Source organism: Martes martes (assembly GCF_963455335.1).
Source record: "Martes martes genome assembly, chromosome: X".
Lineage (NCBI taxonomy): Eukaryota > Metazoa > Chordata > Mammalia > Carnivora > Mustelidae > Martes > Martes martes.
This window is the reverse complement of record NC_137897.1, coordinates 44,323,535-44,347,139: the sequence shown is the minus strand read 5'-3', so window position 1 is coordinate 44,347,139 and position 23,605 is coordinate 44,323,535. Positions and strand designations below refer to the sequence as shown.

Sequence of the window (23,605 nt, the reverse complement as noted above, 5' to 3'; positions counted from 1 at the left end):
AAACTAAGCCCAAAGTTAGCAGAAGAAATAATGATTAGAGTAGAAAGAAATGAAATAGAGAGCAGAAAAACAACAGGACATTAACCAAACTAAGAGTTGGTTCTTTGAACAGATAAACAAAATTGACAAACCCTTAGCTAGAGTAAGCAAAGACAAAAGATTAAGAACCCAAAGCAACAAAATTATAAATGAAAAGGGAGGAATTACAACTGATAACACAGATACTCAAAGGATCAAAAGAAGCTATGATGAACAACTAAATGCCAACAAACTATACAACCTAGAAATGGATAGATGCTTAGAAACATACAATTTACCAAGACTGAATCAGGAAGAAATAGAAAATCTGAATAGACCAATTACTATTAAGAAGATTGAATCAGTAATCAAAACATTCCCAACAAGTAAAATCCCAGGACCAGATGGCTTCACTGGTGATTTTTACCAAATACTTAAGGAATAATTAACATTAATCCTTCTCAAACTCACAGTAGTGAAGAGGAGGGAACCTTCCCAAACTCATTTTATCATATCAGCATTATACTGATACCAAAACCAGAAAAGGATACTACTAGAAAAGAAAATGACAGGCCTATTCCCTGATAAATATAGATGCACAAAAACCTCAATAATATACTAGCAAACTGAATTCAACAGCGAATTAAAAGGATCATACACTATAATGAAGTAGTATTTATCCCTGGGATACTAGGATGGTTCAGCATATGCAAATTAATGATTTGATTGAAAGAAATGACTCATGATCATATTAATAGAATGAAATAAAAGAATCATATGATCATCTCAGTAGATGTAAAAAGTGCGTTTGACATAATTAAACATTCATGGTAAAAACTCTTTTTTTTTTTTTTTTTTTTTTTTTTTTTTTTTAAGATTTTATTTATTTATTTGTCAGAGAGAGTGAGCACAGGCAGACAGAGAGGCAGGCAGAGGCAAAGGGAGAAGCAGGCTCCCTGCTGAGCAAGGAGCCCGATGTGGGACTCGATCCCAGAACCCTGGGATCATGACCTGAGCCGAAGGCAGCCGCTTAACCAACTGAGCCACCCAGGCGTCCCTCATGGTAAAAACTCTTAAGAAATTAGACACAGAAGGAACATATCTCAATATAGTAAAGACTATGTATGGTAAATCCATATCTAACATCTTACTCAATGGTGAAATGTTGAAAGCTTTTCCTTGAATATCAAGAACAAAACAAGGGTACCCACTTTCACCACTCTTATTCAACATAAGATTAAAAATCTTAGAGCAGTGAGGGAAGAAAAGAGATAAAAGGTATCAATCCCATTTACAGTAGTATCCCAAACAACAAAAATACTTAAGGGATAAATTTAACTAAAGAAGGGAAAGATTTCTACTCTGAAAACTACAAAATATGGGTGAAAGAAATCAAAGAAAACACAAATAAATGAGTAGGTATTCTGTGTTCGTGGCTTAGAAGAATTAATGTTAAAATGTCAGCACTACTGAAAGCCATAGATAGATTCAATGCAATCCCCATGAAGATTCCAGTGCCATTTATTACAGAGCTAGAAGAAGTACTCCTAAAATGTATATAGAACCACAAAAGTAGCCAAGTAGCCAAAGAAATCCTGAGAAAGAAAAACAAAGCAGGAGACATCACACTTCCTGATTCCAAGCTATACTATAAAATTATGGTCACTAAAACAGTATCATACTGGCATAACAACAAATAGACCGGTCAGTGGAGGACAATTAAGAGCCCAGATATAAACCCAAGCATGTACAAGTCAACTAATATTTCACAAGGGAGCCAAGAATACTTAAAAGACAGTCTTTTCAATAAATGGGGTTGGGGTAATTGGATATTCACATGTAGAAGAATGAAACTGGATCCATATCTTACACCACTCACAAAAGTTGACTTGAAATGGATTAAAGACTTAAATGTAAGACCTGAAACCGTGAAACTCCTAGAAGAAAACACAGGAATAAAGCTCCTAGACATGGGTCTTGGTAATGATTTCTTGGTTTTGACATCTAAAACACAGGCAACAGAATAAAAAATTAACAAGTGGGACAACACCAAACTACAAGCCTTCTGCACAACAAAAGAAACCATTAGCAAAGTGACAAGAAAACCTATGGAATGGGAAAATATTTGCAAACTATGTATCTGATAGCAGGTTAATAACCAAAATATATAATGAACTCCTATAACTCAATAGCAAGAAGACAAATACCCCAATTAACAAATGGGCAAAGGACCCAAATAGACATTTCTCGGAACAAGATATACAAAAGGTCAATAGGTATGTAAAAAGATGTTCAATATCACTAGTCATTAGGGTAATGCACATAAAACAACAATGATATCTTACTAGTGAGAATACGCCCCCAACTTGATTCTGCAGATGAGCAAAACCACTCATTGGGATTACTACTTGGACACTACAGGTATGAATTTGTCTGCCACGGAACCATCTGTTGTCCTGTTGCAAACCCTTCCCTCCTTCCCTATCATACTCATATTCCCAGTGGTTGAGCCCTGCAGATTCTCCTGCGATGCCTGTAGTGTGAGATCAAAATAGGGACTCCCACAAAGCTACCCACAATGCTGAGTGAGGGCTGGTTGTCCCCCTGCCAGGTTCTCTTTTCCCACTGAAGGTATTAGAGGCTCAGGTACTATGATGGCCTGGGGTAGGGGCAATGTGGCCAATGTATAGCCACTTCTCTTACCCCCCCTTTTTTTTTAGAGGGGGGAAGGAGAAAGAGAAAGAGTGAGCATGAGCAGGTGGAAGGGGCAAAGGGAGAGGGAGAGAAAATCTTTTTTTTAAAGATTATTTATTTATTTATATGACAGACAGAGATCACAAGTAGGCAGAGAGGCAGGCAGAGAGAGAGGAGGAAGCAGGCTCCCTGCTGAGCAGAGAGCCTGATGTGGGGCTCAATCCCAGGACCCTGAGATCATGACCTGAGCCGAAGGCAGAGGCTTTAACCCACTGAGCCACCCAGGTGCCCCAGGAGAGAAAATCTTAAGCAGGCTCCATGCCCAGCATGGAGCTCGACTCAGGCCTAGATCTCATGATCTGGGCTGAAATTAGTAGTCAAATGCAACTGACTGGGCCACCCAGGTGCCCCTTCTCTTACCCTTCTAATCCAGTCTGACTTGGTCTCTATGGTGCAGAGGGATGGCTTCAGTCACACCCCCATGTTCTAGGAATCTTTCAGTGGTGTCTTGTTCTTGAATAGTTATTAGTTGTTCTTGTGAGCAAAGGCAGAAACAACCTATGTTGCCATCTTGGTGATGTCACTTCCTGTGATTGTACTTTATTTTTATAATTTTCCTTATTTCTCTCTTAATATCTCTATTTTTCTATGAGATTTTCTGTTTTCGCATTTGCTTCAAGAATATTTGTAATTGCTCATTGAAGCATTTTGATGATGGCTGCTTTAAAGTCCTTATCAAGAGGTGCCTGGGTGGCTCAGTGGGTTAAAGCCTCTGCCTTCAGCTCAGGTAATGGTCCCAGGGTCCTGGGATTGAGCCCCGCATGGGGCTCTCTGCTCCGCAGGGAGCCTGCTTCCTCCCCTCTATCTCTGCCTGCCTCTCTGCCTAGTTGTGATCTCTCTCTCTGTCAAATAGATAAATAAAATCCTTTTAAAAAAATAAATAAAAAATAAATCCTCATCAATAGGGACGCCTGGGTGGCAAGTCAGTTAAGCATCTGCCTTTGGCTCAGGTCATGATCCCAGGGTGCTGGGATCGAGTCCAGCACTGGGGCTCCTTGCTCAGCGGGGAGCTGGCTTTTGCCTCTATCTGCCGCTCCCCCTGCTTGTTCATTCTCTCTCTCTCTCTCTCTCTCTCTCTCTCTCTCTGATAAATAAATAAATAAAATCTTTAACAAAATAAAATCCTTGTCAGATAAATCCAGTATCTGATTCATCCTGGTGTTGGCATCTCTTGGTTGTCTTTTTGTATTCAAATTGTCATTTTCCTGGCTTTTGGTATGATAAGGAATTTTCATTTGTCTTCTGGACATTTGGGATATTATTTTGGGAGACTCTGGATCATATTTAAATACTGTATTTTAGCGGACAGTTACCCTATTTAGATGCATAGGTTCTGATCTACTTTTGTGGGCTGTGGTTCTAATGACAACTTAGTTTTCAGAGTCCTTGTAGTATTAGTACTAGTAGTACTAGTTCACCTTGCTTGGTTCACCTGACACCACTGGGCCCCATTGCTGCTGCCCCAGGCCAGAACTCCAGGCCACGTTCTACTGGTGGAGCTCCCTGTAATCTTACTAGGGGAGGGAAGGGTACCCTGAACTATCTTCTGCTGGGTTGGGGGTCAGGAGACCACTGGTCTTGCTGCCTTTGCCTTTGAGCCGAGAGTCAGGAGACACTGACATGAGCCTGGACTATCTTGTCACTGGGTGGGTAATTGGGAGATGCCAAACTGCTTTGTTTTTCTTTGAGTCCTGGTAGTCCCTAGCCAGTCCACTTTCATATTTTCATCCTTCAGTATCTAGCTGTGATTGTCTACTCTATTTAATTTCCACACTATTTAGTTGGACTTAAGAGGTGGGAAGAACAGAGAGAGTTGAATTTCTGCCATCTTGTCCCAGATCCTGAACTGGTGTTTTAAGATTACTTTGAAATGCGAATGAAATAGCCCCGTTGACTAGAATTCTGTCCCTTTTATCTTTTGAAGGTGTTGTTACTATTATTTTTTGTGTATATTAAAAAACTGAGAGCAGTATTAATGTATCTCCTTCCACCACTTGTTTTTTTTTAAAGATTTATTTATTTGAGAGAGAGGGGGAAAAGTGAGTGGGGGGAGGTGCAGAGGGAGAGAGAGAGAGAGAATCTTCAAGCAGTCTCCCAACTGAGTGTGGAGCTCTACGTGGGGCTTGAACCCAGGACCCTGATATCATGACCTGAGCTGAAGCCAAGAGTCAGACACTTAACCGACTGAGCCACCCAGGGGCCCCCTTCTACCACATGTAGAATTTATATAATTTTTTTAAACACGAACATAGGAAAAATTTAAAAGTTATTTTTATATCTTCTTTCATATCTTTATATAAATATTTCAGGGGTAGTTTCCAGGAGAAAGGAATTTACCTAAAAATTAATTTAAAAGATATGTGTTTGGTGCTAACAGATCTTTTCATTTAATTTTTAAATGTGTTTATTGGAAATTTTGTATTTATTGAAGTATCTTCAAACGTATTAAAGAAAATGCTGAAAAATGTCCTGACACAGATAAACTGAAAGATAGCTGCCATTTCATAATCATACTGATATGAACCTGCAAGATATAACTAGTTAAAATTAATCACATTGAACCATTTTAATATCATTCATTTTTTTACCAGAATTGTAGTGTATTTTATTTTATTATTTATTTTATTGAAGTATAACTGACATAAAAATTTATGTTAGTTTAAAATACACAACATAATGATTTGATATTTGTATATATTGTAAAATGATCACCACAGTAAGTGTAGTGAACGTCTATCACCATACATAGTTACAGAATTTTTTTCTTGTGAACTTTTAAGATCTAATCTCTTAGCAACTTTGAAATATACAATATAGTATTATTAACTGTAGTCACCATGATGTACATGACATCTCAAGAATTACTTATTTTATAACAGGAAGTTTATATCTTTGACTGCCTTCACCCATTTTGCTCAACACATTTCCCACCTCTGGCAACCTGTGGCAACAATTAATTAATCATTAATCTATTCTCTGTATATAGGAGTCTGTTTTTTTAATTCTACATATTATGATATTTTTATTTCTGTTTCTGACTTATTTTCCTTAACATGAGAAATATAAAGAGGAAAATAATATCCTGAGGATCTGTTCATGCTATTGAAAATAGCAAGACTCCATTCTTTTTTATGGCTGAATACTATTCCTCACTGTGTGTGTAATCATGAATATAACACATTTCCCTTTTTCCCTTGAGTATAGTGTTTTACTTTTTATTTTTTTTAACATTCAGTGTTTTATTAGTTTTAGGTGTATGATATAGTGATTCAACAATTCCAAACAATTCCCAGTGCTGAGTATGAGAAGTGTACACCTTAATCCCCATTCCATTTTTAACCCATTCCCCCCCACCTCTCTTTTGTGACACTTTGTTCTCTATAGTGATGAGCCCGTTTCTTCATTTGTCTGCCTCTCCTCTGTATTTTTGTCCCTTTGCTTATTGATTTTGTTTCTTAAATTCCAAATATGAGGGAAATTATATAGTATTTGTCCTTCTCTGTCTTCACTTAGCATTATACTCTCCACCTCTATCCATATAATTTCCATTCTTTTTTATGGCTGAATAATATCCCATTGTGTGTATATACACCACATCTTCTTTATCTATTCATTAATTGATAGACACTTGGGCTGCTTCCATAATTTGGCTATTGTAAATAGTGCTGCTATAAATATAGGGGTGGATGTATCTTTTTGAATTAGTGTTTTTGCATTCCTTGGATAAATCCCCAGTAGTGCAATTGCTGGATCAGAGGCTAGTTCTATTTTTAACTTTTTGAGGAACCGTCGTACTATTTTCTGTAGTCGCTGTACCAGTCTGCAGTCCCACCAACATTGCAAGAGGGTTCCCTTTCTCTGCATCCTTGCCAACATGTGTTGATTCTTGTGTTGTAGATTTTAGCCATTCCAACAAGCGTGAAGTTGTAGCTTAGTGTAGATTTGATTACATTTCTCTGATTATAAGTGATGTTGAATATCTTTTCATGTGTCTGCTGGCTATCTGGATATCTTTGGAGAAATGGCTGTTCATTTCTTCTACCCTAATTGGGTTTTTTTTTTTTGAGTGTTGAGTTTTATAAGTTCTTTATATTTGGGTACTAACCCTTTATCGAATGTGTCATTTGCAAATGTCTGATTCCATTCAGTAGGTTGTCTTTCAGTTTTGTTGATTATTTCCTTCACTATAGAGAAAGTTTTTATTTTGGTGTAGTTCCAGTAGTTTATTTTTGCTTTTGTTTCCCTTGCCTCAGGAGACGTATCTAAAAAGAAGTTGCTAGGGCCGAGGTCAGAGAAGTTATTGCCTTCTAGGCTTTTTGTGATTTCAGGTCTCCCATTTAGGTCTTTCATCCATTTTGAATTTGTTCTTGTGTATGGTGTAAGAAAATGGTCCAGTTTCATAGTTTTGCCAACATTTGTTGAAGAAAATTTTTTTTCATACTGGATGTTCTTTCCTGCTTTGTCAGAGATTAATTGACCATATAGTTGTGAGTTTATTTCTGAAATTCTGTTCTGTTCTATTGATCTGTATGTCTGTTTTTGTGCCAGTACTGTTTTGGTCACTACAGCTTTCTAATATAATGTGAAGTCCAGAGTTGTGATGCCACCAGCTCTGCTTTTCTTTTTCAAGATTGCTTTGCCTATTCAGGGTCTTTTGTGATTTCATACTAATTTTAGGACCATTTGTTCTAGTTCTTTGAAAAAAAATGTTAGTATTTTGACAGAGATTGCATTTAATCTATAGATTGCTTTTTGTAGTTTAGACATTTTGACAGTATTTGTTCTAATCTATCAGTGTGGAATGTCTTTCCATTTCTTTGTGTCATCTTTAATTTCTTTTATCACTGTTTTATAGTTTTCAGAGTACAGATCTTTTACCTCTTTGATTCGGTTTATTCATATGTATCTTACTATTTTTGGTACAATTGTAAATGAGATTGGTTTCCTAATTTCTCTTTCTACTGCTACATTATTGGTGTATAGAAATGGAACAGGTATCTGAGGTGCGTGGGTGGCTCATTCGGTTAAGTGTTTAACTCTAGATTTCTGCTCAGATCATGATCTCAGGGACCTGGGATCGAGCCCCACATTGAGCATGCTTAAGATCCTCTCTCTCTCTCTGCCTCTGCCCCTCCCCTGCTCATGCGCTGGCTCTCTCTTTCTCTCTAAAATAAATAAATCTTTAAAGAAGAAAGAAATGCAACACATATCTGTATATTGATTTTATATCCTGCAACTTTACTGATTTCTTTATCAGTTCTGGCAGTTTTGTGGTAGAGTCGTTTGGGTTTTCTATAGTAGAGTCATTTGGGTTTTCTATATACAGTATCACGTCATCTGCAAGTAGTGAGTTTTACTTCTTCCTACCAGTTTGGATGCCTTTTATTTTTTTGTTGTTGTTTGATTTCTGTGACTTGACTTCTAGTACTATCTTGAATAAAAGTGGAAGAGTAGACATCCTTGATTTGTTGCTGACCTTAGGGGAACACTCTTAGTTATTCCTCATTAAGTATGATGTTACCTCTGTGTGTTACGTAGATCGCCTTTATTATGTTGAGGTATGTTTCCTTTATACCTATTTCATTGAAGGTTCTCATCATAAATGGATGTTATACTATGTCAAATGCTTTTTCATCATCTATTGAAATGATCAAATGGTTCTTATTCTTTCTCTTATTGATGTGATGTAATGTGTTGATTGATTTACAAATATTAAACCACCCTTAAAATCTAGGAGTAAATCCCACTTGATAGTGGTGAATGATTTTTTTTAAGATTTTATTTATTTATTTGACAGAGAGAGATCACAAGTAGGCAGAGAGGCAGGCAGAGAGAGAGGAGGAAGCAGGCTCCCTGCCGAGCAGAGAGCCTGATGCAGGACTCGATCCCAGGACCCTGAGATCATGACCTGAGCGGAAGGCAGAGGCTTAACCCACTGAGCCACCCAGGCACCCAGTGAATGATTTTTTAAAATGTACTGTTAGATTCGGTTTCCTAGTGTTTTGTTGAGGATTTTTGTGTCTATATTCATCAAGGTTAAAGGATATTGACCTGTGGTTGTCTTTTTTTAGTGGTATCTTTATCTGGTTTTGGTATCAGGGTAATGCTAGTCTCAAAGAATGGACTTGGAAGTTTTTTTTCCTTTTCTATTTTTCGGAACATTTTAAGAAGAATAGATATTAACTCTTCCTTAAATGTTTGGTAGAATTCACCTGTGAAGCCATCTGGTCCTGGCCTTTTATTTGTTGGGAGGTTTTTTTTTTTTTTTTAAGATTTTTTTATTTATTTGACAGAGAGAAATCAGAGCTAGGCAGAGAGGCAGACAGAGAGAGGGGGAAGCAGGCTCCTGCTGAGCAGAGAGCCCGATGCGGGGCTCGATCCCAGGACCCTGAGATCATGACCTGAGCTGAAGGCAGAGGCTTAAACCACTGAGCCACCCAGGCGCCCCTGTTGGGAGTTTTTGATTACTGACTCAATTTCTTTGCTGGTTATTGGTCTGTCCAAATTTTCTATTTGTTCCAGTTTCAGTTTTGGGAGTTGATATGATTCTGTGAATTTATTCATTCCTTCTAGGTTGTCCAGTTTGTTGCATGTAGTTTTTCATAATATTCTCCTATAGTTGTTCATATTTCTGTGGTATTGATTATTTCTCCTCTCTCATTTGTGGTTTTATTTATTTGGGTTCTTTTTTCTTTTTGCTAAGTCTGGCTAGAGGTTTATCAATTGTATTAATTTTTTTCATAAAGCCAGCCCTTCCTTTCACTGGTCTATTCTATTTGTTCTTTTCAGTTTCTGTATTGTTTATTTCTGCTCTAATCTTTATTCTTTCTTTCTGCTGGTTTAAGGTTTTGTTTGTTGGTTTTTTCCTAGCTCCTTTAGATGCAAGGTCAGGTTGTTTATTTGAGAGCTTTCCTTTTTTGAGGTACACCTATATTATTGTTATAAACTTCCGTGTTAGAACAGCTTTTGCTGGGCACCTGGGTGGCTCAGTCAGATAAGCATCTGCCATCAGCTCAGGTCATGATCCCAAGGTCCTGGGATCAAGTCCTGCATTGGGCTACATGCTCAGCGGCGTGTCTGCTTCTCCCTCTGCCTCTGTACCTTCCCCCTTGTGCTTGTGCTCTCTCTTTCTCCTGCTCTCTCTCTCACTCAAATGAATAAATAAACTATTTAAACAAAACAGCTTTTGTTGCATCCCAGAGGTTTTGGACCATTGTGTTCTCATTTTCATTTGTTTCCATGTACTTTTTTATTTCTTCTTTTGTTTCCTGGTTGAGCCATTCATTGACTAGTTACGTGTTGTTTAACCTGCATATATTTGTGGTCTTTCTAGATTTTTTCTTGTGGTTGACCTCTGGTTTTATAGCATTGTGGTCAGAAAAGATGTGTGGTATGACTTCAGTCTTCTTGAATTTATTGTGGCTTGTTTTGAGAGCTAGTATGTGATCTATTCTGTATGTTGTTCAGTGTGCACTTGAAAAGAATATGTATTCTGCTGTGTTAGGGTGGAATGTTCTGAATGTGTGTGTTAAATCCATCTGTTCCAGTGTGTCATTCAAAGCCATTGTTTCCTTGCTGATTTTTTAAAAAGATTTTATTTATTTATTTGAGAGATTGAGAGCAAGAGAGAAAATGCATGAGCAGTGGGGAGGGGCAGAGCAAGAGGGAGAAGCAGACTCCCTACTGAGCAGGGAGCCCTCTTCAGGGCTCTATGCCAGGATTGTGAAATCATGACCTGAGCTAAAGGCAAATGCTTAACTGCCTGAGCCTCCTAGGAGACCCAGTTTCTATTTAGTTGATCAGCCCATTGATGTAAGTGGGGTGTTAAAGTACCCAACTATTCTATGATTATTGATTATTTATATTTGTTATTAACTCTTTGTCTTTTTTTGCTCATATGTTGGGTGCCTAGATATTTACAAGTATTGTATTTTCTGATTGGCTATCCCCTTCATGATTATATGTTGTCCTCCTTTTTCTCTTGTTAGTCTTTGTTTTAAAGTCTGTTTTCTCTGATACCAGTATTGCTCCTCTATCTTTCTATTGATAGCCATTTTCATTATATATGTTTCTCTACTCCCTCATTTTCAGTCTGTTGGTGTCTTTAGGTCTAAAATGAGTCTCTTTTAGGCTGCATATAGGTAGGTCTTATTTTTTTTTTATCCATTCTGTCTCCCTGTGACTTTTGATTGGAGCATTTAGTCCATTTACCTTCATAGTAATTATTAAAAATGTATTGTCATTTTATTCTTTGTTTTGTGGTTGTTTCTGAAGATTTTTGCTAATCCTTTATTGTTTTTATCTCTTTATCATTTGATTTTCCTTATTGATATATTTAGATTTTTTTCTCTCTGTTCTTTACATATTTATTAGTGGTTTTTGATATATGGTTACTGTTAGGTCTGTGTGTGATGACTTCTGCAAGTAGCAGTCTATATTAATTTGATGGTCGTTTAAGTTTGGACCCATTCTTTACTCTTCTCTTCCCCACATTTTAGGAACATTTTGTCATATTTCACAAATTTACATATTTTACATGTTTTCCATTTATTTTTTAATATCTTGACTGAATTTTTACAGAAATATTAATTTTTACTTCTTTAATTTCCTAGCTTTCTACTTTCATTTTTGGTCTCTCCTTTCTACTCACAGAGTCCCCTTTAATATTTTTTACATAGCTGGTTTAGTCATCATGAACTCCTTTAGTTTTTATTTCTCCTTCTATTCTGAATGGTAGCCTTGCTGTATAGAGTATTCTTGGCTGCAGATTTTTCTCATTCAGTACTTTGAACTTATCATGCCCCTCCCCTCTGGCTTGCAAAGCTTCTGCTGAAAAATCTGCTATCCTTTTATGTTTCTCTTTTATGTTACTATCTTCTTTTGCCTTGCTGCTTTTAAAACTTTTTAAAAAGATTTTATTTATTCATTTGATAGAGGGAGGGAAAGAGAGCAGAAGCAGGGGGGCTGCAGAGGGAGATGGGGAAGCAGGCACCTGATGTGGGGTTCAATCCCAGGACCCTGGGATCATGGCTTGAGCTGAAGGCAGATGCTTAACTGACTTGAGCCTCCTAGATGCCCCTTAAATTTTTTTCTTCATCACTATTTTTTTTGCCAGTTTAATTACAATATATCTTGGTATGGATCTCCTTTTGTTGATTTTATTGGGGGTTCTCATGCCTCCTGGATCTGGATATCTGTTACCTTCTCCAGATTAGGGAAGTTTTCAGCTATTATTTCTTCCAACAAATTTTCTACCCCGTTTTTTCTCTCTTATTCTAGGACTCCTATAATATGAATGTTATTACATTTGGTGGAGTCACTGTGTTCCCTATGTCTATTTTCATTTCTCATAATTCTTTTTTCTCTCTTGTTCAACTTGATGACTTTCCATTATTCTGGCTTCTAAATTACTAATTTGCTCCTCTACTTCTTCCATCCTTCTCTTTATTCCATCAAATGTGCTTCTCATTTCATTTATTGAGCCCTTTATTTCAGGGCTCAATAAATTTTATTTATTCCTTATCTCTATGTTAAGGGTCTCACTGATGTCCTCCATTCTTTTTTCAAGTTCAGTGAGTATGTTTGTGATCATTACTTTAAATTCTCTATCAGGCATGTTAAGTATCTCTGTTTTGCTTAGATTTCTGGCTGTGGCCTTGTCCTGTTCTTTCATTCCGGATAAATTTCTCTGTCTTCTCATTTTACCTACATTACTGTGCCTGTTTCTACGCTTTAGGAAAGTCAACCACATCTTCTATTCTTGAGGGTAATGGCCTTATGATGAAGAGATCCTGTAATGCCTTGCCCAGTAGTGTCCCTTGTTCCCTAGGGCCTGGTGCTTACAGGAGTGTCTCCAGTGTGTGCTGTGTATGCTCTTCTTTTGTCCTAGTCACTTTATCCTTCAGGCCAGTTGTTTGCCGAGGCTCTATTTGTGTGTTGTGGGCAGTATTTGATCCCTTGCCTGAATGTGGCATGTTTTAGCTAGGTGTGCTCTAGTCTGTTTGTGAAGTGAGACCTATACCAACACTATAACTGGTGCTCTGCAAAACTCCTAAGTCAGGAAGCATTGTATGAACAGGGTTTTGGGCCCATCTTCTGGGGGAGGGAGTCATCAAGGTGGGATTGTGGCAATGGAGACTGGGAATGGGAGTTCCACTAGAATGTGGGAGAGGCAGGGCTTGTTATAAGCATGTAAGGTTGGGGTTGTCAGCATTGTGCTGGTTCCTGTCATGGCTCTATGCTTACACTTAGGGTCAGGGGAAGGAAATGGCACCTCCTAGTTCTTTTCTTCCTGGAGGTTTCTCTCCATGAATGATGCCTCTCTGGGATGTGGTCTGAAATGAACAAATAACCTCCCCACTGTGTACTCCAGGTGCTCTTCAGATCACTGTTGCCACACTGTATACTCACAGGTTATTTGCCTGCCTGCTCTGCAAGTGTAGCACAGTGCCCTCTGGGCTGTATCCCAGCCAAGCCCAGTGACCTTTAAAACTCTAGGCTTTATGCCTTGCTGGTTGCTGAAAGTCATAAAATTTGGCCCCTCTTGTTTTCCAAGCCAATTGCTATGGGGATTTTTTCCCATCCACTCCCCTGTGTATTAGTCTGGTAACCCTTTTCTGTGACCGCTGCTTCCTTCCCACCCCAGTGACCACTATCTGATTCTCTCCCCAAACGTGTCTCCACACTTTCTATCTTCTTCAGTGTGGCTGCTTCTGTACCTTTAGTTGTGTAGTTGTTCTTCCAGTCTTCAGGTCAATTGCTGGTGTATTTTGGATGATTTGATAGTTATCTGGCTGTATTCATGGGACAAGCGAGCATAGGGTCCTCCTATTCTGCCACCATCTTCCAATGAACCTTTACCACATTTTTTTTTAATCTCATTTTCATTTTTTGTTCTTTCTTATACCCTGTTCGTCTATGTCCTTTTGAGTTCAGTACATAAACAGGTATATTTTGAGTGAAAATTGTTTTTTAGAAGATTTATTTGAACACATTAATAATATACCCAAAACAAACAAGATAAAATTGATCAAGAGCATCCTCTGATCAAAGGTTCCACAAAGATTGTCAATGCCCATGTTTTTCTTTTATTCCCACTACTGTCAGGTGATTGCCAAATAAATACATATTATCTCAGTTTTTTGTAACTTTGAATAACATCTTCATTGAGATATAATTCACATACCATTAAATTAACCAGTTTAATGTGTACAATGTGCTTTTTGTATATTCTCAGACATTATATTTCTTATTTATATCCTTAAACTGATTATGTATTATTTTATAATTGGAATTTTTCTAGAATTTTAGTGTCAGAATGGAATTATTCTAGATATCATAGAATTTCAAATGTTAATTCTAATTTGGGTTAAATACTGGGCTTTGAAGAATCATGGAATAATGTTTTCTCTGAGAAATTGAATATGACTTGCTTTTGTTTTTTTTCTAATAACTAGTTTGAATCCTGATGTGGCAGCTGTGAAAGAAAACATCAATACCCCTGATAACCCATGTGGAAATGGCAAACAAGATCGGATCAAACAAAGAAGAGCTTCCTGTCCTCGACCAGAGAAGGGGACTAAATTCCAACTTACTGTCCTTCAGGTCAGTGTGTAAATATTATTTGGTTAAGTGTGTGTGTAGAGGTCTGTGTTGACAGGTTGGGACCATGTTGCTTCAGACATAAGTATAGAGCATCGCAGAATGCTAACATCTCTTTCATTAAAATTTTTTCTGATTACAATATTCTGTACTAGGAAATATAGGCCAAATATTAGGAAGAAAATAAAAATCACTTTTTACCACCTCTCAGAGATAGTTCCTATTAATGTTTTAGTTTCATCTTTCTTTCCTGTATGTATGTGTAGTATTTTACATTATTAAGGTTGTAATAGTACTAGTAATAGTAGCATATTTATTGTATTCTTTTGTGGTAGCAACCCCAAATGTTATGCATTTGTTTTATCATTTAATCCTTCAGTACACCTGTATGATAGATGTTAGTATACTCATCTTTAGTAATTTGTCTGTGGTCATTGAATTAGCAAGTGATTGTTGGATCTGAATCCATTTCAGACTTTAAAGCTGGTATTCTAACCAATGTGATAAACATTTTGGATGGATGCTTAAACCTATATATATAATTTCATATTCTTCTTTTTCTTTTGCTGTACACACACACACGTACACACACACATATACACATATATATTAATTGTATTAAGTTTTTTATTTTAATTCCAGTAGAGTTAACATACGGTGTTATATTAGTTTTTGGTGTATAATACAGTTACTTAACAGTTGTGTACATTACTTACTGCTCATCGTGATAAAGGTAATCTAATCCATATCATCTATCTCACCCATCCCCCATATACCTCCCCTGTGATAAACAGGGGAGGTTTTTTGATTACTGACTCCAGTTCTTTGCTGGTTATCTATTTCTTGGTTGTCTCTCTCCCTTTTTTTTTTCAATTTTTCATTTGTTCTTAAATACTGCATATGAGTAAAATGTTGTTATTTGTCCTTGTCTCACTGACTTATTGTACTTAGCATTACACTATCGAGTGCCATCCATTTTGCTACAAATGACAAGATTTCATTCTTTTTTATGGCTGAATAATATTCCATTGTGTGTGTATATATGTATTTGTATATATCTATATCTATATCTATATCTATATCTATATCTATATACACACCCCACATCTTCTTTATCCATTCTTCAGTTGATGGGCACTTGAGTTGCTTCCATATCTTGCTTATTGTAAATAGTGCTGCTATTAACATAAGGTTGTATATATCCCTTTGAATTAATGTTTATATATATATATTTTTTAATGTTTATATATTTTTTATGTAAATAGCCAGTAATATGATTGCTGGATCATGGGGTAGTTCTATTTTGAACTTTTTGAGGAACTTCCATAGTGTTTTCCATAGTGGCTACACCAGTTTGGATTCCAGGCAATAATGCATGAGGGTTCCTTTTTTGCCACATCCTTGTCAATAACTATTTTTTCTTGTGTTGTTGATTTTAGCCATTCCAACAAGCATGAGGTGATAGCTCATTGTAGTTTTGATTTTCAGGTCTGTGATGATGAGCATCTTTTCATGTGTCTGTTGGCCATCTGAATGTCTTCTTTGGAGAAATGTCTGTTTGTGTCTTCTGGCAACTTTGTAATTGGATTATTTGTTTTTGTTGTGTTGAGTTTTACAAATTCTTTATACATTTTATATGCTAGCCCTTTATCAGATATGTAATTTGCAAATATCTTCTCCCATTCCATAGGTTGCCTTTAGTTCTTAATTGTTTCCTTTGCTGTTTAGAAGATTTTATTTTGATGTAGTCCCAGTAGATCATTTTTGCTTTCGTGTCCCTTTCTTCAGGAGATATAACTAGAAAGAAGTTGCTAGTGCTGATACCAGGAAGTTACTGTTGGTATTCTCTTCTAGGATTTTTGCAGTTTTAGGTCTTACATTTAGATCTTTAATCCATTTTGAATTTATTTTTGTATATGGTGTAAGAAAGTGGTGAAATTTTATTCTTTTGCATGTTGCTGTCCAGTTTTTCCAAAGCCATTTGTTGAAGAGACTGTCCTTTTACCACTGGATATTGTTTCCTGCTTTGTTGAAGATTAATTGATCCTAAAGTTGTGGGTTTACTCTTCTAGATTTTCTATTATTGTTCATTGATTTATCTGTTTATTTTTATGCCAGCACCATAGTGTTTTGATTAATACAGCTTAGTCGTATAACCTGATGTCTAGAGTTCTGTTGCCTCCAGCTTTGCTTTTCCTTTTCCTTTTATTTTGTAAAGATTTATCAGTTCGTTTTTTAGAGAGAAAGAGAGAGCATGCATGTAAGTAGAGGGAAGGGCACAGGGAAAGGGAGAGAGAGAGGAAGAGAAGCAAATTGCCTGCTGAGCTTGGAGTCCTATGTGAGGCTTTATCTCACAACCCTGAGCTCATGATGACCTGAGCTGCTTAACTGACTGAGCCATCCAGGCACCCCTGCTTTTCCTTTTAAACATTGATTTTTGTGTGTATGGTCATCAGGGATATTGGCTTGGAGTTCTCTTTTCTAGTGGTGTCTTTATCTGGTTTTGGAGTCAGAGTAATGCTGGTGTCATAGAGCAAATTGGCAAGTTTTCCGTTCTTCTCTATTTTTTGGAATAGTGTGAGAAGAATAGGTATTAACTCTTCTTTAAATGTTTGGTAGAATTTGCTTGTGAAGGCATCTGGACCTGGACTTTTTTTGTTGGGAGTTTTTGATTACTGACTCAAGTTCTTTGTTGGTTATCTGTTCAAATTTTCTATCCCCTTCTGTTTCAGTTTTGGTAGTTTATATGTTTGTAGGAATTTATCCATTTCTTCTAGGTTTCCTAATTTCTAGCATATAATTTTTCATAATATTCTCTCTTTTTTTTTAAAGGACACATCCAATCAATGTACAGGTCAATACATTCTTTTTTTTTTAAAGGTTTTTTATTTATTTATTTGACAGACAGAGACCACAGGTAGGCAGAGAGGCAGGCAGAGAGAGAGTGGGTGAAGCAGGCTCCCTGCTGAGTAGAGAGCCCGATGCAGGGCTCGATCCCAGGACGCTGGGATCATGACCTGAGTTGAAGGCAGAGGCTTAAACCACTGAGCCACCCAGGCACCCCATAATATTCTCTTATAATTGTTTCTATCTATGTGTGGTGTTGATTGTTATTTCTCTTTGCTCATTTGTGATTTTATTTATTTGAGCCCTTTTTTTCTTGATAAGTGTCAGTAGAAGTTTATTAGTTTTATTCATTTTTTTCATAGAGCTAACCCTTCCTTTCACTGTCTATTCTGTTTGTTTGCTTGTTTTTCCAGTTTCTATATCATTTATTTCTGCTCTAATCTTTATCTTTCCTTCTGCTGGTTTAAGGTTTTGTTTGTTGGTTTTTTCTAGCTCCTTTAGATGCAAGGTCACATTGTTTATTTGAGAGTTTTCTTACTTTTTGAGGTACTCCCAGATTGTTGTTACAAACTTCCATGTTAGAACAGCTTTTGCTGGGTGCCTGGGTGGCTCAGTCAGTTAAGTATCTGCCTTCAGCTCAGGTCATGATCCCAGGATCCTGGGATCAAGTCCCACATCAGGCTCCCCGCTCAGCGTGGCGTCTACTTCTCCCTCTGCCTCTGCACCACCCTCCTTGTGCTTGTGCTCTCTCTCTTTCTCATACTCTCTCTCTCTCTCAAATGAATAAATAAAATATTTAAACAAAACAGCTTTTGTTACATCCCAGAGGTTTTGGGCCATTGTGTTCTCATTTTCATTTGTTTCTTTTTTATTTCTTCTTTTGTTTCCTGGTTGAGCCATTCATTGACTAGTTGCATGTTAATTAACCTGCATATATTTGTAGTCTTTCTAGGTTTTTTTTTCTTGTGGCTGACTTCTGGTTTCATAGCATTGTGGTCAGAAAAGATGCATGGTATGACTTCAATCTTCTTGAATTTATTGTGACTTGTTTTGAGAGCTAATATTTGATCTATTCTGTAGGTTGTTCAATGTGCACTTGAAAACACTGTGTATTCTCCTGTTTTAGGGTGGAATGTTCTGAATGTGTGTGTTAAATCCATCTGTTCCAGTGTGTCATGCAAAGCCAGTGTTTCCTTGTTCATTTTCTGTTTGGATGATATGTCCATTGATATAAGTAGGGTGTTTAAGTCCCCTGCTATTATTGATTATTATCGATAAGTTCCTTTATATTTGTTATTACTGTTTTACGTATTTCACTGGTCCCATGTTAGGTTCATAAATATTTGCAGTTGTTACAGCTTCTCGTTGGCTTGTCACCTTTATTGTTATGTCTTTTTTAATGTCTTCTTATATTTTTGGTTTAAATGTCTAGTTTGATGTAAGTACTGCTATTCTGGCTTTCTCTCGACATCCATTTGCATGATAGATGTTTATCCACCCTGTCACTTTCAATCTTCTTAAGTCTTTAAGTGTAGAATTGATCTTTTGTAGGCAGCATATAGATGGGCATTGTATTCTTATACATTCTGTTACCCTATGTCTTTTCACTGGAGTATTTATTCCATTTATTACACTGAAAGTAATTATCAATTACATATCTATTAGATATGTACTTATTGCATTTTATTACTTGTGAGAGATTTTTTTTCTCCCTTTCTTGTGTTTTTCTTTCATATATTGCTGATTTTTCAGTTTTATATTTGGATTTCTTTATCTTTGAATATTAGTGGTTTTGATATGTGATACTGGATATATGATAAATTTGATTTAACATTTACTGCATATTGCAGTCTATGTTAGGTTGATGGTCATTTAAGTTTGAACCGATTCTTTACTTCTCTTCTCCCCATGTTTTAGGTATAGGTTAGTTCATGTAATCCTTTTTTTTGGTGAGTTCCTTAACTGATTTTTTTTTGTACAGAAATACTCACTTTTACCACTTCTCCGTTTTCTGCACCTGTACTGTCACTTTTCCTCTTTTTTACTTTTAAAGACTTATTTATTCACTTTTCAAAATTATTTATTTATTCATTTACGTTGGAAAGAGAGAGCGAGCACACTTGACTGGGGGAGGGGCAGAAGGAGAGGGAGAGAGAATCTCTAGCAGACTCCCTAGGGGCTCAGTTTCACAACCCTGAGATCATGACCTAAGCCGAAATCAAGGGTGGGACACTCAACTGACTGATCCACCCAGGCACCCCATATGCTGTCACTTTTGCTTTCTCTTTTCTGCTCAGAGTCCTTTTTAATATTTCTGCAGGGCTGGTTTAGTGATCATGAACTGCTTTAGTTTTTGTTTGTGAAACTCTATCTCTTATTTTATACAGAATGATAGCTTTGCTGTATAGAGTATTCTTGGCTTCAGATTCTTTCGTTCAGCACTTTGAATAGATCATGCCACTCCCTTTTGGCTTGCAAAGTTTCTATTGCAAAATCTCCTGCTAGCCTTATGGCTTTACCTTTGTAAGTTAAGGGTTTCTTTTGTCTCACTGCTTTTGAGATTTTTTTTTTGTTACTCATTTTGCAAATTTAATTACAATATGTCTTGGTATCAGTCTGCTTTTGTTTATTCTTTTGGAGTTCTCTGTGCCTCCTGGATCTGGATTTTTGCTTCCTTCCTCCAGATGGGGATGTTTTTAACAATTATTTCTTGAAATAAATGTTCTGCTCTCCCCTTTCTCTCTCTTCTTCTTTTGAGACTCCTGTTGTTTGAATGTTATTACATTTGATGGATTCACTGAGTTTCCTAAGTCTATTTTTTCGTTGCATAGTTCTTTTGTCTCTCTTTGTTCATCTTTATTCCTTTCTACTACTCTTTCTTCCAGGTCACTAATTCATTTCTCTGCTTCTTCTGTCTTGCTTTTCATTCCATTAAGTATGTTTCTCATTTCATTTATTGTGCCCTTTAACTCTGTTATGTCTTTCCTTATCTCTGTGTTAAGGGTCTCACTCATGTCTTCTATTCTTCTCAAGTCCAGTGAATTTCCTTATCATTTTTTGCTTTCTTTATCAGGCATGTTACTTATATCTCTGGCTGTGGCTTGTCCAGTTCTTTTATCTGGTATAAGTTTTTATCTCACTTTTTCTGGCTCTTTGTGTCTGTTTTTTTGTGTTAAGAAAGCCACCTGTGTCTTCTGCAGAGGCTTTAACCCACTGGGCCACCCAGGTGCCCCTGTGACTTCCATTTTTATGTTGCCTCCCCACAGGTCGCTGTCTCTTTAAGGGCAATAACCCCCAGCTATCACTTGGCCTCCTGGATTGCCCAGTGCTGAGTCAGCTGACCTTCAAAGTTCAAGGTTCTAAGCCCCCCTGGTTTTACAAACTCAACCCATCTGGTTCTTAAAGCTATACGTTATGGGAATTAGTTTTCCTTGAGGACCTGTTTCTCAGCAGTCTTTGTATAGCTAGTCCCTCCTACAGGCAGCCTTCTTTACCATTGACCTTCCTAACCTTTGAGGTGATGCTTCTTCCATATATTTAGTTGTGGAATTTGTTTTGCCAGTCTTCAGATTGCTGTCCAGTTTATTGACTTGGATGTGGATGATACCTAATTGAAAACACGGGGTGAGGTGAGCTCCAGGTCCTCCTATTCCACTGTCTTGCCAAACTCTTACTCTCTCTTCTGCCCATTTTGTAATTGGTTTATTTCTTATATTGAGTTGTATATTTTCTTTATAACCTTGTTTTATATTTTCTTTATAACCTTTCTTGATAACCCTTTATTGGATATGTCAGTTGTAAATATCTTCTCCAATTTAGTAGGTTGTTTTTCAGTTTTGTTGATTATTTTCATTGCTGTAAAGAAACTTTTTATTTTGTTACAGTCCCAGTAGTTCATTTCTGTTTTTATTTTCCTTGCCTCAGAAGACGTATCTAGAATAATGTTGGTACGGCTAGTGTCACAGAAATTACTGCCTGTGTTCCCATCTAGGACTTTTATGGTTTTAGGCCTCTCATTTAATTCTTTCATCTATTTTGAATTTATTTTGTGTATGGTGTATGAAAGTAGTCCAGTTTCATTCTTTTGCATGTAACTCTACAGTTTTACCAATGCTGTTTTTCAAAGACACTGTCTTTTCCAATTGTATATTCTTGGCTCTTTTGCTGAAGATTAATTGACCATATAATTGTGTGTTTATTTCTGGGCTTTCTATCCTATTCTTTTGATCTGAGTGTCTGTTTTTGTGCCAGTACTGTACTGTTTTGATTATGATGGCTTTGTGTTCTAACTTGTGGAATTGTGATACCTCTAGCTTTGCTTTTCTTTTTGAGAATTGTTTGGGCTAATCAGAGTTTTTTTTGTGGTTACATACAAATTTTAGGGTATTTTGTTCTAGTTCCGTGAAAAAATATTGTTATTTTGATAAGGTTTGCATTAAATGTGTAGATTGCCTTGGGTAGTATGATCATTTTAATAGTATTTGTTCTTTCAATTCATGAGCATGGAATATCTTCCCATTTCTTTGTGTCATCTTTATTTTTCATCAGTATTTGATGGTTTTCAGAGTATAGGTCTTTTGCCTCTTTGATAAGATTATTCCAAGGTATTTTATTATTTTTGGTACAACTGTTAATGTGATTTTCTTTCTTTCTTTCTTTCTTTCTTTCTCTCTTTCTGTTTCTGCTGATTCATTATTAGTGTACTGAAATTCGACTGATATCTGTACATTGATTTTTTATCCTGCGACCATAGTCAATTCATTTATCAGTTCTAGTAGTTTTTTCAGTGTTTTGTTTTCTTTTTCTTTAAGTTTTCTATATATAGTATCATGTTGTCTGCAAATAATGAAAGTTTTACTTCTTCCTTACTGATTTGGATTCCTTTTATTTGTTTTTGTCATTTGATTTCCGTGGCTAGGACTTCTAGTACTGTGTTGAATAAAAGGGGTGAGAGTAGACATCCTTGAATTTTTCCTGACCTTTGGGGGAAAGGTTTCAGTTTTTCATCATTGAGCATGATGTTATCTATGGATTTTTCACATACGACCTTTATTTTTTTTGAGGGATGTTCCCTATAAACCTCTTGAGGGTTTTCATCATGAAAGGATGTTGTGCTTTGTCGTGTGCTTTTTCTGCATCTATTGAAATGATCATATGGCTTATTCTTTCTCATGTTGATGTGTGTGTATTACATTGATTGATTCGTGAATATTGAACCACCTTTGCATCCCAGGAATAAATTCTACTTGATTGTGGTGAATGATTTTTTTTAAATGTGTTGTTGGATTCAGTTTATTGTATTTTGTTGAGTATTTTTTACATCTATGTTTATCAGGGATATTGGTTTATAGTTCTTTTTTTTTTTTTTTTGCAGTTTCTTAATCTGGTTTTGTATCCAGTTAATGCTGGTGTCAGAATGAATTTGGAAGTTTTCCTTCCCCTTCTATTTTTTTGTAGTAGTTTGAGAAGGCATATTCTCCTTTTTTAAAAGCTTAATATATCATGTACATTTTCCTATGTCAGTAATTTTTCAGTAATATAATATTTCCAATTGCTGTCTTAGGTAGTCCCTTATATAGAGCTATAACAATTTAAAAATTTCTTCTGTTGTCATTTAGGTTGTTTTCAGTCTCTCTGTCTGCCAGTCTGTGTCCTCTTTAACTTTTTGTCTTTCTCTCTCCTTTATTTAAAAAAGATTTTATTTATTTATTTGGCAGACAGAGATCACAAGTAGGCAGAGAGGCAGGCAAAGAGAGAGAGGAGGAAGCAGGCTCCCTGCTGAGCAGAGAGCCGGACTTGGGGCTAGATCCTAGGATGCTGAAATCATGACCTGAGCTCAAGGCAGAGGCTTAACACACTGAGCCACCCAGGGGCCCCTCTCTCTCCTTTTGTCTGTCTGTCTCTGTGTGTTTCTCTGTAACAGACACTCTTGAGCATGGATCTTTATAAACATCCCTGATTCTTCTTAATGCTTCATTCCTAGAAGTAGAATTAATGGGTGAAAAAGTGACAAAAAACAAACAAAAAAACCCCCAAACTCATTAATACAGAGAATAAAAGTGGTCGGTACAGGGGAAGTTGTTTTGTTGCGGGGAATGTACAACAAAGGGAATATAGTCAGTGACATTGTAATAACATTGTTTGGTGACAGGTGGTAAGTACATTTACCATGGTGAGCACTGAGTAATGTATGGAATTGTTAAATCAGTATGTTGGACACCTGAGTTCAATATAACTGTGTATGTTAATTATACTTCAATTTAAGATAAATTAATGAAACTAATGAAAATATATGAAGATTTAAAAAAATTTTAAATACATATTGCTAGATGGACTGTCCAAAAAGTCTGGACCAGTATACATTTCCAATAGCAGTATGTTTTCT

At 36.6% G+C, this 23,605-nt stretch overlaps 1 protein-coding gene across 3 annotated transcripts in view; it reads left to right on the top strand.

Annotated features, from left to right (window-relative positions):
• Positions 1–23,605, top strand: part of WNK3 (WNK lysine deficient protein kinase 3) — a gene marked incomplete at its 5' end in the record, with an annotated part of 124,485 nt that overhangs the window by 69,791 nt on the left and 31,089 nt on the right. For all 3 annotated transcript variants that reach the window (XM_080795167.1, XM_080795166.1, XM_080795165.1), the window contains one exon: positions 14,229–14,376. In XM_080795167.1, the coding sequence (XP_080651293.1) occupies positions 14,229–14,376 (148 nt within the window). The remainder of the gene's footprint in view (positions 1–14,228; positions 14,377–23,605) is intronic.